At 36.1% G+C, this 16423-nt stretch overlaps 2 protein-coding genes across 3 annotated transcripts; one reads left to right on the top strand and one right to left on the bottom strand.

Moving 5' to 3' along the window:
- Positions 1 to 3539: 3539 nt before the first annotated feature.
- Positions 3540 to 5148, top strand: LOC119986030 (NAC domain-containing protein 26-like). Of its 2 annotated transcripts, none has more exons than XM_038830563.1 (3): positions 3540 to 3726; positions 3850 to 4121; positions 4299 to 5148. In XM_038830563.1, the coding sequence occupies exons 1-3, from the start codon at positions 3567 to 3569 to the stop codon at positions 4974 to 4976; spliced, it is 1110 nt and encodes a 369-aa protein (XP_038686491.1). In that variant the 5' UTR covers positions 3540 to 3566; the 3' UTR covers positions 4977 to 5148. The 2 variants fall into 2 exon arrangements, with proteins under 2 accessions (XP_038686491.1, XP_038686490.1); XM_038830562.1 differs by having other exon boundaries at positions 3540 to 3729.
- A 3718-nt stretch (positions 5149 to 8866) lies between these two features.
- LOC119986256 (monocopper oxidase-like protein SKS1) lies at positions 8867 to 13479 on the bottom strand. The gene is made up of 9 exons (XM_038830833.1): positions 13195 to 13479; positions 12328 to 12437; positions 11971 to 12241; positions 11737 to 11875; positions 10898 to 11264; positions 10187 to 10552; positions 9844 to 9922; positions 9364 to 9563; positions 8867 to 9276 (listed from the first exon to the last, which is right to left on the bottom strand). Exons 1-9 carry the CDS (start codon positions 13333 to 13335, stop codon positions 9171 to 9173), a joined length of 1779 nt encoding a protein of 592 aa, XP_038686761.1. The 5' UTR covers positions 13336 to 13479; the 3' UTR covers positions 8867 to 9170.
- Between the last annotated feature and the right edge of the window lie 2944 nt (positions 13480 to 16423).

The raw sequence follows: 16423 nt of genomic DNA, 5'->3' as shown, positions 1-16423 counted from the left end.
TTTAAAGACTTGTAGTCCCACTCACTCGAGTTAGGTGCCACAATACCGGCTCTTGAAATTAAAATTCAGAATATTTTCCTTTTCTTGGGTAATGTATTGAAATGTAAACAGGCAAAAGCCAAGCCAATCTTAACTTGTTTATCTCTAAATTTGGACAAGACAAAATATATCTTGAAATTATGAAGACAAATCTCGTTACCACTTAAACAAAAGTCAAAAGATATTACCACCATATGATGGCCAAGTTTTTCACATCTTAATAACTTGAATGGCACTGAAATTCATGGTATGGGCACATTTATGTGGGACCACCATGAACCACTGGGGACCGCCCCACTATATGACCCACACGCATAAGCATAGCTCAGCCCCCAAGGTGCGAAAGTTTAATTATAGTGGCTAACCCACGCCGGACCGCGAGCCGCAACGTACATAGATGTTAAGGAACAATCATTCATCACTACCAACGGACGGGGCCCACATTCCACCGAGTCCGGCTCCGCTCAGTCGCCTCTTCTTGGTGTAGCCGGCTTCACAAAACCTTTTGACATTGCTCTCTTTATTTGGCGGACCATCGCTCTCCTGATGTTATGGGCCTACTGTTAGAAAGCCCATTTGTGAAGCTTAGAACGGGCTTAAAAGTGCGAAACCGTGAGCTGTGTAAACTTTAAACGGGGAGCTCGAGCCCCGTTACAGGGAACTAAGCTGAAAGGGTATAAAAACTGGGTCATGACGACAGTTAGAAGTGGTAAGGAAACGTATCGGACACGAGCAGAACCCGACCGGTACGTCGATTACCATATTTTTATTAATCCTAGGAGTGTGTAGGATCATTGAGTGATTTCAATACATAATAATAAGTTTAAGCAATCTGTAGGCTAATAGGCGAATGGTAAACTTCACTTGCAAAATCGCATCGTAACTTTGTCATAAGTGACTTGCAAAAGTGAAATGAATGCTAATATCTGTTCTTGAATCATGATGATATTTTACAAAAAAAAAAATATATTATATATGGTTTTGGGACACGAAAAAGAAGATGATGCAGATATTAGGTTAATTGTACGTCATAATTAACATGTTATGGATGAGCAATTGCAAGATGACAAAGTAAAGGAGTGATTTCCTCCTTAATTTTACAATAGGCAATAGATGCACATCAATATCTTCCATGCATCATTCAAGGTTCTTACAATTAATTTCCCAACCATTTCAATTTTAACAATATAGATCCTACCCTAAATTTATTCATAATAAATTAAACTAGAAGTTAACCTAGAACGATATCATACAAGTTTGTCTTTTAGACATCCGATATGAGCCTAAACTCGGATCATCAGGCTTGCATGCATAAAAATTTCCCACTTGACAACAGGGTAAATTGGGTCAAAGCTCAACTTAAACTACTAGAAATTAAACTACTTGAAATTTGTGATACTAGGAACAATGAAGCCACCTAAATCCATAAATTGTTGCAACTTCTAGCCAGTGAATGAAAAAAAAAAGTGTGGTGGGTTTAAAATGTGTATTTTTATCATGTAACTATAATTACTATATCCAAGTCATATTTAGGCATATATAAATGCATTATACAAATAGCTAAAAGAATAATCAAGAGTGACAATGATAAATATCAACCGTCTAGCTAGCTAGTTACCATACGTAAGATAGACAACAAAAAAGAGTAGCGAATTCAGTGGCTACACCTATAACCATCGGATCACATGAATCTGATAGTTCATAGCATGAGAGAGCATAGGGTAAATAGCTCCAACATCATCATTGTGATTTTATTGCAGTTAAGACTTGGATGAAAAATGGTAGGGTCTAGGAATGGAGTTCGGGCTAACCCAGGTCCACCATCCCACATCCAGACACAAAGAGACAGAGGTTGTAACTTTTTTGGCTGGTGTGGTGGCTGTCTCATTACGTCACCTCCTATATCACCCTTCATTATTTTATTTTTCTATTCACTCTTTTTGGGTTCTTCTGGAGTCCTTTTAAGAATTAGTGATTGGTCTGTGCCGGTAGTTCTCTCTGACTCCACCGTTTGTTCTTATAAGCATTTACACAAACAGCTTAAAGACACTTCGATTCTCTCTGTGCGTGTTTCTTGATTTTCTTCCTATTTTGGTGTCTCCATCAGTTGCGGGTGGAGGTGGCAGTAGAGAAGAGGATAAACACTTCTCTTTTGCACCAATTTAGGTTGAAAACCGACACTGAGAGACAATAACAGGTTTTGATGTTGAGAGCCTCATTAGTCATTAGTTTCCTTGCTATTTAACCCTACCTCGTTCGTTCTTCCAATATTCCTCTCTCAGTCTCAGACTCAGCACGAATTTCCTTGCCAATTGCCATTTTTGTTCTATACATTGATCTCACCTCCTCGTAATCTGGTCCGACGACTCGACACAGTTCGTGAAAGTTGAGGGTCCCAATTCCCGAGGAGGATATTTTATGTAACGGTTTGTATGGTTTCTTGTCTTATTCTGTTAGAAGAACAATCTTCTCTGTATATGACCTTTTGGAAAAGAAAGCAAAAAAGCTGCTTACGTGAACACAATTAATCCAGATCTGCCGATCATCGATTAGAAGTGCCAGAAGCCTTTCTCTGTTGATTGATTTGTGAGCCCTCTCTTCATTATCTTTAAGTATTCGATCGATTGCTTGTATGGTGTATTTATCTTGTCTGTTTTACGACATATATAGAAATACGTACGCTAGCTAAATTTAGTAGGGGAGTTTTGGTTTGGCTGTTTAGCTTATCTATATATAATAAGGTATTCGATCTTCGCCTATCTAACTAGCTACAAGAATTTCACCAAGTATAAAAGGGTTTTCTTAGTTGAAAATGCTACAGAAGAAGGGGGAAAAAACCCCTAATTCGTCTTATGTGTTTTTTTTTTAAAACTCTTTCAGCCCTTTTTAGTTTATCCTTTTTTTCCCCTTGATTATTTATAGCTCTGTGAATCTTAATTTTAACCTTTAATTAATATATAGTCTGTAATTTAGTTACAAAAGCTACAAGAATATTGAGAATTAATGAAGGCGTGGCGTTGGTGGGTTTTTTGTGAAAAAGGGAAAGAAAAAAGCACAATCCATTCAACTTTGGTGAATCTCTCATGATTACATGCATGCTAGCTAGCTAGCTACCTTGCCATGATCACACATGACGATTGATGTGTTTTTCTTTTCCTACTATCGGTGAAATCTTAGTTTAGGAAGCAATATTGATCGAGTGGGACTTAATATTAACGGATGATCGATGAACAAAAATTTGGAAAGTTTGATTGTTAAGTTCATTGATCTTTATTCATTCATCAATATGGCATGCATCAGCTATTCTGAATTGATAACAGCTGAAGTAGCATCGGAGTAATATTGTGTGAAAGAAACTTGTAGTAAACGTTGCCCTTCCTTGAAGTCTCATAGTGAGAATACTTTTTACATATATGATCCTAATTTTTTGAGGAAAAAAAATTGCCTTTACTTGTGTGTATGTGCTAATACAGTAAACTGGATGAACTGCAGGACTTGAAGACCTAATTAGCTGCACGCAGGAGACTATGGATTCATTCGCCAGTGTTCCTCCTGGTTTCCGGTTTCATCCCACTGATGAAGAACTTGTTGATTATTACCTTAGGAAGAAAGTTACTTCAAGAAGGATTGACCTAGATGTCATTAGAGATGTTGATCTTTATAAAATAGAGCCATGGGACCTTCAAGGTAGTAAGTACATAGATACTACTTAATTTCCGTATATATCCTTTTTCAATCAAATAGATTGAACCCACAAGATTGATCAAATAGATGACCAGCATTACACTTATTTTGGTAATTTATTCACAGAGATTTGCAGAATAGGATCAGAAGAGCAGAATGAATGGTACTTTTTCAGCCATAAAGACAAGAAATATCCAACCGGAACTCGCACAAATAGAGCAACTGCGGCTGGATTTTGGAAGGCTACAGGTAGAGACAAGCCCATTTACTCTAAACAAGAGTTGATAGGGATGAGGAAGACCTTAGTCTTTTATAAAGGTCGAGCACCAAATGGACAGAAATCTGACTGGATTATGCACGAGTATCGCCTTGAAACCGACGAAAATGGAGCTCCGCAGGTAAGTATATGTATATATTCTCGTTCATCAGAATTTCCAATTGCACACTATGAGTGCATAAAATCTTTGTAATAACAGTAATGATAGGGATAACTGAGATACCAACTGTTGGGATCTTTATCATTTCCCTTATAATAATGATTGGTTAATTGAAATTTTTGGTTTCATTTGGAGCAGGAAGAAGGTTGGGTGGTGTGCAGGGTGTTCAAGAAGAGAATAGCAAGTACTATAAGGAAAGCAAGTGAACATGAATCCCCTTGTTGGTATGATGATCAAGTGTCATTCATGTCAGATTTAGATTCTTCACCACCAAAACAAACCCATCACCCAAACATGAATTCTAATTACCTCCACCTTCCTAATTACACCTGCAAAAAAGAGCTTGATCTTCATCATTTCCAGTACCAACTTCCTCACCATGATCATTTCCTCCAGCTCCCACTCCTAGAGAGTCCGAAATTGCTTCATCCACCAAGTACTAGTGCTACTGCTGCGTCATTGACAACCAATGTTTCTATGGCTGCATATGGAGTTCTGGATATGAACCAGCAGGCAAGTAATACTGTGCAATCCTCAATTTCACTCACACAAGAAGAGCATATGCAGCAAAACTTGCAATCTCTGTTTGGTGATCATGAGCGAGGAGGAGCGGATCAAGTAACGGATTGGAGAGTTCTTGACAAGTTTGTTGCTTCTCAACTCAGCCAAGATGGTCAAGATCTTTCAAAGGAAAACGATGTCGTCTTTCAAGGATCAGATGATCAGCAGAGGAATATTGTAGTCGTTGGACATTTGAGCAAGCAAGAAATGGAGATGGAGAATGCTTCAAGTTGTCATTTTGATCAGTGGAAGTGATATGCACCCTATAGTTATATATATGTGTATGTATGGAAGAGTACATATATATATATATTGATCATAGGATTTTTAATATGAAGGAATATGATCTATATATTATTCATTATTCCTGCACGTACATAATAAACTTGGACCGATCGCTCGACCAGATATAACTTTAATTGACCGTTGTCATCTTAGTGTTGATTAATTTAATATTCAACACTAATAGTTTCAAGTTGCAAAGACTGTGTTTCTAGCTAGTGTGAGAAAACATCCTCATGTGCACTACTAATGTAGGTGTATGCGCAGTATGCAGTGGCGTATCTGAGTTTTCAAGAGTTCTGGACGAACTCTAAAAAAAGATTCATTTTTAAAAAAATTAAATGACATATGTTACTTAATTGAGTTTGGGATTATTATAACACTAAATTTTTTTTCAAAAATATGGGGTCATGGGCGGCGGCGCCGTGTCACCCTCCTCCAAGGACACTAGCAGCATGAGCAGTTAATAGGAGTTGAATATTTGCATATATGTTTTTTATGTTCATTAATATTGAATTCGAATGAAATTGACTTATTACAACATGTGTCTTAATTACTACTAATGTCGTTAATTTATTTTTTTTGAAAGGATAACTTTTTTTTCCATGCATGAAGTTCTCCTTACTATGATTAGTACTTTTGTTATTTCATGAAATCTTGCAATTAATTTCCAAATAAATTGCGTCCTCTTCAATTCTCAAATTACCAAGTTGAGCACTACTCTAAACTCGTTGTATGGACAAGAGGATCCCAAGAACCAGGGGAGTTATTATGAAAAGGGTGCATGTGTAGTATAGGCGCAATGATGCTAGCTTAATGATAATGGTGCAAGAGAATACTTTGCTGATAAGTTTGGCAATATATACATACATATATATATATATATATGTATATATATATATGCACATGCTCATTGCACTCTTTTTCAAGAGTGCAAGCCACTCAAACTACTCAGTCATGAGCTAGATTAAGCCCCAAAAAATGACACCCATAGATCATCATCAGGAGATCAATCAAATATTATTTTAAGTAACTGACGCACATGTATCTTCAAATTAATTAATTTAAAAAGGACGCAAGGTTGTAGCTAATCACTTTAATCCATCTTTTTTGAAATACAATTGAGAAATTTGTTTCTTATTGGAATCGAATTTTGGGCACATATATACCTAACTCAACCGATTGTCAACCGAGTCACCTCTCGTTGGTTGATTACTTTAAGCCTTAAGGACGAGAAGTGAAGGAAATAAAAAAAAAAAGAAAAGAAAAGAACAGTGGAGATATTAGGTGCCAAAATATATGTTATTTACAAAGTAAGCACTCAAACAACAAAAAGAGTATAGTACGCATAAGCCAAGGACGCAACATACGAAGGCTTGGAGAATGAAGATCTTGGATTATACGAAAAAAGCACGAAAATGTATAAACTTATATGTTGTAATCACATTCCATCGTGGTCTGAATCTTTTGTTCTGTTGAGCAATTAGAATCAAAAGATGATATATATATATATAAGTTTCAACACAATAGAACATTTTGAATGTTGGCAATAGCGAAACAATTAGCTTCTAGTCAGAATATTAGAGAATATATAACTATATAGCTAGAAGGATAATGAACACCTACCGCGCACACAGAGGCATGCAACCTTTCGGAAGCTTCAATATTTATAAGGAAAAAGTAGCTTGCAAAGCGAGAGACAATTAATACTGCATGTCAAATTAACAAAGGGCTTTCTCATTTTCCGTGTGTAGTGAGGTCTATATATATTAGAGACTTGTGAAAGCATTGGTGTATATATGTATGTGTAATATATATATTACAAGTAGTTTGAGGGTAAGGTCAAACTTCAATATAGATGTCATTTTCTTTGAAACAATTGAATTATATCGAAAACGACATACTCATTGAGCATGGTCTCCTCAAACCCCATTTATTTCATGCGAGACACAGTTAGGTAACACAAGGAATCCTAGGATTAAAGGCAAGCAAAGTCAAGTCAATGCTCTTCGATCTTCTTCTTCTTCTTTCTAATTTGGGTTAATCTGAAGAGAGAGAAAGAGGGGGAAGTCATGCACGCATGCAGTTAAGGCCGTGGGTGTCCAAATGGGTGGAGACTGAATCATTAATAAAAAGCATACATTGTTGCCTTGTGAAGGGAAACCAACTAACCAAATCCATGTGGCTGCTATCATTTTCTTCTTCTCCCACCCACAAATTACTGCCCAACCAGCAATCTTAAGTTTCATGCTTTTTACTGATTGATGTTTCCTTCCCTAGCCCCCAAATTCAAGACTCCTTAATTAGGATTTTTTTTTTTAGGAGAATATTCTCTTTCAGACCATTTGGGCATTGATTCTTGTCGGAATCCACGTAGGCAGACGGCACGCTGATACTGGATTACCGTAAATCCGTAATTTTAGGGATTCTGGGATTCAATTCCGCATGAGCCAGTGGGCCCAAACCATTTGGCAAGGGCCCAAATAGTAGTACCACTAGAGCTGCTGAGGCCCACCTTAGGCTTGCTAAACAACCCGTAGTTGTCTTATCAGGCCCATCCAGCCCGAAGAGGAAACATTTGTTGTAAACAAATGAATGTGCACTCTGGGCTCCAAGCCTACACGGATTTATTTTTCATCGGCCATCGCCATTGGTTTGGAGCCTACATGGATTTATTTTTTATCGACCGTCGTCATTGGTTCTTAGGCCCAGAAAATACATCATAGTGTAAGAGATACATAACTTTATTTATATAACACTCGGTTGGGTTATGTTAATCCAATGTGGAATATTAGTCGTGGCAACATTCATGTAAATTATGATGTAGTAAATCATAATTACCACAGTGAAGTTTCTCGAGAGAGAATTCAAGTGAATGGAAATGTTGAGAATGTCATACTCCATCATAGTTATACTTTATACTCATCATAAAACAATGATCTGATTACATTCCCCTGATCATCCTGGCTTCAAGAGCAAGTATAGTATACTTATGATCAATTGAGCATTATTATCACCAATTGTAATTATTCCAAATATGGCACACTGGCTATTTCAATGATGTAATGTAAATCATTCCATACAACATAATAGAATATCTCCGTTTGGTAGAGTGGAAAGTTTGATTTTCAATGCTAGCGGAAATGCTGTAGAAAAAAAGCTGTGCTTAAAGCTGTGAAATATACTGTGAGGTGTTTCGTGAATTAAAAGTTGACGTTAACGAAAAAGTTGTGGAATAAAAGTATTATAATATTATATTTTTTATTTTTATATTAAAATTTGTTATTAAATTTAATATTAGATGAATATAATAAATATAATTTTATTAAAATTAATTTTAAGCATAATTAATTTTATTAAATAAAATAATTAATTTATTAAAATGTATATTTTAAAATAATGTTGTTAATAATTTAATCTTAAATTTAATTTAATAAATATGATATATTAATAAAGAATTGATTTAAGTAATATATTAATAAAGATATTAATATAACTGTGGGACCCATTTGTTTTTAATCAAAAAATAATAATAAAATATAATGATTTGTGGGGCCAGTGTGGACCCCACATTTACTTTTTGAAAAAAAAAAATGAACAGCGGAAACCGCTTTATAAGCTCCCATTTAAAGCGCTAACGGATCCGCTGAATCCGCTGTGCTGATTTAAGTATAATGATTTGGGAGCTTATAAAGCGTTAACGGATCCGCTGATTCCATTGTGCTGTTTGGCACAGCGGAAGGCGGAAACGGATCTGCTCCCACTTTTACTGTGCCAAACAGGCAGATCATCAAGGTGGGCACAAAAAGCACAAGCTTTTACCAGCAAACAATATACACAAATTTCACCTTTAAGAGAATCAGTTTGTATTGAAATTTGGGTTTTAATCATTTCATTTGTGGGAAATCAGAAGGATACTAAAAGAATGGTCAATCCGTTGGATCCCCAATCATCTTACAATTCACTGGGCATCTACAACTACCAAGTTTTGTTTCAGAAAAACTAGAAAACATCAACGATGTATGTGGTCACAACCCCCCCATTTTCAAAACTAATCTGAATCTGTAATACAAACGAACCCCAACAATTATATTCCACCAATGAAAAAAAAAACCAGACATGCCTCCATTTCTAAGAACCTTGTCCTCATCAAACCAGCTGAAGAGGCTAACTTATAATGAGCATCGCAGCAGAAAGTGCCAACAGCAGACTATATAACAGCTTTGATTTTTCACCATGTATTGATGTTGTTGACGACCCATGATTCTGTCCCCTGAAGATTTACAGACAGTAGGCATTAGGAATACGTAAAAATGGGGGGAGGGAGAATAGCGGGGATACTAGTAGTAGAGACTCGTACTTCTCCAAGTAAGAAAGGGCACCACAATATATGACATTTTCTGGAGGACTCATCTCGGTTTCACCATTTTCTTCGGGATTGACAATTTTCATGTATGTTTCTTGACCTAGGTACCATCGATCAAGGTTTTCTACTCTCATATTCCACACACCAACATTGTCGAGAGAAAGGAGGACAGCAGTCCATCCTCCAGGGTAAACCTGCACAGCAAATGGAGTAGGATTTATTTTTTCTTTTCCAAGAAGATAAAAACTGATATATTAAAAGGGCAGCGCCAGCGGATTAACAGGGAAAACAACTACACATTTCATGAGACAAGGCAGAATCAACTTTCATTGATACATAGATGAACTTTTTATATAGCTTTGCTGAAAACACTGACACCGAGTTTATCAGCACATGAGAACCAAACAAATAAGAAAAAACAATGGCCTTGTAAATGATACATCAAAGACAAGTGTTCCTACAAGAATGACAAACCTCTATCGTGGAGCGAGAAACGGCATCCCATTTATTATATGAACCTCTGTTGTCTTCAGTCCACACGCCAAAAGCCATCCTGTTTCCAAATAGCCACATCAATAAATTTCTTGGAATTTGGAGCCATCAATAAGTAAATCGAAAGTAAACAACTTTCAGTGCACAATGATTACATAGCGGCGGCTGGGGCTGGCAAGGATAGATACACACAGCCTTACTTCCCACATTGTGAAGAGGCTATTTCCGTAGTTTGATCCCCCAACAACTATGTTGATGAATCAACTTGACCATTGCATTATTTTTCATCCTTTTTTTCAATAACAAAATAAAGAAAAATTCTTACCCGACCACGAAAAAGGAATATCCATCCATGTGAAAGCTCATCATTTTGGTATCATTGTTCTGCAATATGACCTCTATGAATCCCTTGTATGTTGCATTAATGATTGATCTGTCCATCAGAGTAGGTCTATTAAGTGGCCGCGCAGGAAAATCCAACTTGTAAGATCCCTTCACTTTGTGCACATCAGCAAGCCTAATTGGTGTGTCAGGATTGACAAATGATATTCCATTAAATGTAGCACGATATTTCCCATCAATAGTATCAGGCGGCAAGCTCCTCAACACATATGTGTCGGTGACATTGATTGATCCGTAGTGAAAGGACCCTTGTGGATTCGGACGGGCTCCACTTGATGATGTATTCTGCCTAATTAACATAAAATAGCACTTCAATCAAGACAAATCAACCAGTGGCAACCATTACATATGCTGCAGTGTGTGCATGTGTGTGTGTATCTATTCAGAAATATCATAAGCTGTGTCTGCTCTCAGCCACTAATATCTTAGGGATCCTTATCCCCCATTATGTTCCATTCTCATCTCTTGCCCCTTTCCCTAACCAACACATGAGCAGTTCAATTTTGGATTAATCTGCTGTGATTAGTAAGACTGTAAGACGTAAATAAAGCCAGGATACAAATTTCCAAATGAGGAAAAAGTAAAAAGCATGGTTGCTATCAACAACATAAATATGAGGAATTTGAGAAAAAACCTGATTGATCTTGGCTGGTTCATTGCTGACCATTGGTTATAAATATCACTGGGTGCTTCAGGCAGAGGACCAGTTGCTGGTCCCTTTGAATTAGTATAGTGCAAAATGGCAACACCAGTAACTCTTTGCCAAAGTGATTCATTTACAAACCGAGCACTAGCCACAATGTAGTAATCACTAGTTGCATTCTGATCCATAGTAACTAAGAAAGAGTACGACTGCCCAACATGGATGTCAAAGTTGGTATAATTTTGTTGCACAGTATAAAATCCCTCTGTTTCTACTAGAAGCATATTATGGTTCTGAATTCTGAAGTTCAAACTAGTTGAAATCCCCACATTGTGCACACGAACTCGATAAGTTTTGCCTGAGAAACATAAGTTTTATCCTAATTTAGAATTTCAAATTTTTCAAAAGTAATTGCAGGAATATTGTCATATAAGCAACAAGCAATGACAGGCTGGCAGCATCTGCGACCATATATGAGGAATATTAAACAAGAAACAGTATGGAGCTCAAGACACAACCAGAGAATGAAACTGATCAATAGCTGCCGGCATATGAAAAGAAAAATATATGAACGATTATAAATGATTACGGAGAAAATGAACATCAGGAAATCACATGAGCAAGAAAAGATCAGGTTTCAATTAGTATCTACGTAATCATGAACTGACTAGATAAAATAGCCACAAGAGAAAGAGAGCCAGAGGCTACAATCAAACAATTTCCTAAGAAATATAGATGTATGATGAACATATGCTAAATTTCTTTTAAGAGCCATAAGAAAAAAAAAAGGCTTCTGCACCATCATCATATCCAAGCTTGAAATTTTTTACCTGGTTCAACTTGAATAGATTCGTGCTCAATTCCATCAGGTACAAGACTGGTGTTGTATCGAAAAGGTCCCTTCCCATTAATGAGAACTCCATCTGGCATACCAAGGTCTTTTCCAGAGTCAAGAGTTGTCCTTAATGCCTGAGTTATACAAAGTGGACAAAGATGTTAGTCCAGTCCGTCATGTTCATCTACAATGATCAGAAAAATGTATAAACTCTAGAACAATTACTGACCGTGTGGTTTAGTGTATACCAGTCACCAATCATAAAGATAATGTCTCCATCCGGCTGAGCAAAAGGAATTGGGATAATATTGCGATTATTAATTATAACTGGACCAAAGCCTCCAGAGGCTCTCTGGAAACTGAGGGATGGGAAATAGAAAAAGCTCCCAATCTGATCCTTAACTTGAAACTGATAAGTAAAATTCCATCCTTGAGGGATAGGACAATTCGTTCCAAGCACACCATCTTGCCATGAATTACGCCGCATTTGGATTCCAGACCTGTCACAACCATCAATTAAGAACTTCTCATTGTCATTTTCAAAGGGTTATGAATGAAAACTAAAATTTTAATGTATTAAACGTACCAAGTTATCAAAAGATTTTCATCCAATTCATTCTGTACACTAACAATAACATGGTTATTGGTGGTAGCATTAATAAGCGGACCAGGAAACTGCCCGTTAACTGCAATAACCTGCAGTCAAAGACAATATAATTAAGAAAGATTGTCGAACATGTGATCAACTGCAATGTAATTGCCAAAATTCCATTCCCATAGTTTTTGGATATGTGCTCTCTCAGTAAACCTCACACTAGGTGCCAGAGAGTATCGTGAAACACATAGCGTGGCAACTATAACCTATCATCTATACTTATCTACACACAGAAATCCAATTCAATTCAAAACATATTGAAGCTTACAGTTTAATAGGTGGTTGCCAAAGACCACTCTGATCTCAAATAGAATTTTTCAAACACCATATTATGATGCAAGCAAACACAATAAGGGAGATAGCACGAAACACGAAATTGTTTGGCTGTAATCAACTTGGTATTCAAATTATTTCAAAAGTCGGCAAATCAATTGATTTATCAGAAAGCAATAGAACCCATATAGAGAACATAAGGAATCACATCCCATCCAGATGAACTCAAGTTCTGTCAAAAACCCTAACCCCTAAAAAACATGAAAACCTCCCTGTAATGTCAAAAAGAAAACTAAAACAAAAACAAAAGCCATCGACGGACATGTTTAACATATGCACTTCCGGTAGATCCAATTTGAATATCAAACTAAACACAGTTCAAAAACAAATAGACATCATTCCCATTTCAAGAAAAAATTAAAAAACCCACAGAAACAAAAAATTCGATACCTCACAGAAGGAGTAGTGTTGAACTCCTTACCAAAAAAAGAAAAAAGAAATGAAGAGTTGGGTAGAACTGTAAACCTGTTGAGGAACACCCAGAGGGGAAGCAGTGGTGTAGGAGACTTTGAAGTCATAAGACACAGTTGGGTCTGCAGCAAAACAGAGGCTTGAAAACAGGACAATGTAGATTAGATGAAACAGATAAAAGCTAAACAAAGCCATGTATGTCTCTGTGTAGGATTTTGGATTTCAAGCGACTTGGAGAAATAATTTTCAGAATTTTTAACGATTTACATACTGTTAGAAGAGACAGACAGAGAGAACGGCTCTTTGTATTTCTGTGACGTTCTGCGAAGGAGAAGAACAAATAAGTGAATAATAATTAACTAATACCCCTGAACCCGCGGCCACGGCCGGTTACAGCCTAAACCGGTTGCCTTATCACACCCCAACATATTTGCTATGCAGTAATTAGAGAAAGTATATTAATTAGTGAATCTCTTTATGCCAAATTAATGAAATTATATTGATTTGGGAGCTCTTTAGTTCGATTTTCAAGAATAATATATTTATAGTTATGCGTTAGGTTTTTTGACCTAATTTACCATGTTCTCACATTTAGAAAACTTATTTGCGAGCACATGAAAGTTGTTTGTCATCGGACTTCTTGTTAATAAAAGAAAAATATTAAAAAAGATATATTGATGAAGAATATAAGAAATCATGAGATCATTTTAGATTTCATTCATCTAATCTCTTAAAAAATTTCTATCTTATTTCGTTTTTGCTATATAATTAAACACGTCTTATGTTGTATTATTTAGAAGCTAATAGATATTTATATAATATGGTTTTATAATAGAGATAGAAACATTTTCCTTTATTTGGCCTTTTCAATTATCATTACCATATCAAATTTAGATCGTTCAGAATCCTAAAAGAATGATACACAAATACTAAAAGAACTTTAATTTAGACTCATATTGATTATCCAACGTAACAAACTTGTATGGTTTCGTTATCGGTTAAAAACAATTATACACATATATTCAATTGTGAAATTCAAATACTCAGTTTGTCTACTATTGGTTCTACATAAGAATACCAAAAATAACATGACAAAATTCATTATTTCTAGCACATAAAGGTGCTACAAATTATGGGATTTTATGGATTTTACTTCCATAACGAAAACATACAAAGAAAGAAAATTAATAAAGATGAAGGGAAAATATGTTGGCGAGGAAATCTAAATAAAAAGGTAATAAATCAATATTACGATATTTTGTTTTATTTATGGAATTTGCCTGAAATAAACTGACAGCTGTGAGTGGCAGGTGGAGTGCACAATCGCAAGATAGTGACAGGCGATCAAAAAGAGAGTGGGCCACTACCAATGCGCACAAGTTTCGGCGCCACTCTCTATTTTCTGTTGATTTTATTGTCCGTCTGACTTTCTCTCTCTTATAAATTCCAACGTTCATATTTTTCCTGAGAAAGCGTCACCTCGCACATGCGGAGAACATGAGACCCCCCCACCCGATGTGGGCCCCATTTCTGAATACTATTTGCTGTGCACCTCCGTATCGGCCTATATATTTGTGGCTTTGCCTTCCGGATAAAACACAATTGGCAACAATTTTATTGCAATTTACATATTTGACCTATAAAGAAATTATGTTTCAAGCTTTTAAAAATCTATCTTGAACATATGATCATATCATCATACATCAAATTCATCGAAAAGTTGCCTTGTGATTCGATTTAGGATTCCACTATTAAAGGAAGTTAACATATATAGATAAATTATGTTCATTATCATCAACAACGCATTTTTTTTTGAGGAATGACTCACATTATAAGTATTACTTAATACCTAAAAGCTCTAGGAAATGGGAAATTGTGCGAGAGGGCAACGTAAGTGTACCAATCAAGCAAACAACCGTAGACCCCTAGCCGAATGTATAATTGGAATTCATATATTGAAAACAACCGTAGACCCCCTGAACATAGGTAAATTACTAAACCACGTAAATCTTGTATTATTATTCTCTTCTCTCTTATTTTTCGATTGCTTCTTTATATTGTTCTATTGTCTATGATTGTATGCGGATGACCTGTTTTGCAACACTCTATAGTTAAGTGTGTTTATGTAAGAGAATTATTGGGATGGGTGATCTCTTGCGAATGTAAAGTTGTGCGGGTCTGCTATATCCACAGAAACTAAAAAATCTAAAGTGGATAATATTGTTGATGTGTATGAGTTTAAAAATTATAATAAGGATTCAAAAGTAGGAATTAGGTTGCCCAAGTTGATATGGACTTAGTTATTTGTTTTTATTGCATTATTAAATGCGAAAGAAGGGTAAATAGTCTATGGACAATGATATACATAGATTTTGTGAAAGAATACGCAAAGATAAAAGCCTCCTTGCTGGCGTAATTCTTCCTCTTGTCTCCTCACATTGTATTATTATTATTATTTCTACTATTATTTTACGATGGATTGTTAATTGCAAGGATTAATGTTAAGACAAATGTCCGCATAATGTGTGTATGCTATCTTATATGTAGCTTTCAAGTTTCCAACTAAGCCCAATATTGCCAGGAAGGAAAAACAATATTCATTACTAGGCTAGGGTAATTAACAAACTAACTTGAACATGGAGGGTCGGCAAACATGTGGGTACAAACACAGTTTGTTGCTTTATTTGTATTTTTTTTTATGGTTGTTGCCATCAAAAGGTGTAATTAAAGGAAAAGCAAAAATGAAGAACAGGCTTGGAGGCTAGTATGAATGAGAGTATTTTAGAGCAAATCACAAGAAACAACAACAAAGACTAAAAAAAAAAGGGAAATGATGTTTCTTTGGGGAGACCAAGAAAGTTGTATATTGGATAAGATTTGTAAATTAATCAGTGATTGGCTGCATGGACTCTGCGAAAGAGAAAAGCAATTTTGGAGAACCACGAGTATCTCACAGAGTAGATACTCATGTGTATGGTATCTCATAAATATTTCGAGTTCGGACATCTCTCATCCCTTCCTGCATTCCAAGAAAGAGAGAAGCATTTTTGACTTACTTGTAATCAAAAAGTTTTCGGGATATGCACGCAGTCAAACACTTGAATTCCATTGCCATTTGCGACATCTAGTATGGGCTTCTGGGCTTGGCAAAGTAATAAAGTGTTGGATATGCTTGCGGCTTCGGCAACTCTTTTAGTCGGGAAAACTAGTAAACTACAGCCTCTGATCCGCACAATCGCACATCACTTCCCAAGGAAGAGAGGTTTTGACTTGATGCAAAGGC

The sequence above is a fragment of the Tripterygium wilfordii genome, chromosome 19, assembly GCF_013401445.1.
Source record: "Tripterygium wilfordii isolate XIE 37 chromosome 19, ASM1340144v1, whole genome shotgun sequence".
Lineage (NCBI taxonomy): Eukaryota > Viridiplantae > Streptophyta > Magnoliopsida > Celastrales > Celastraceae > Tripterygium > Tripterygium wilfordii.
This window is presented reverse-complemented; position numbering and strand designations above follow the sequence as displayed.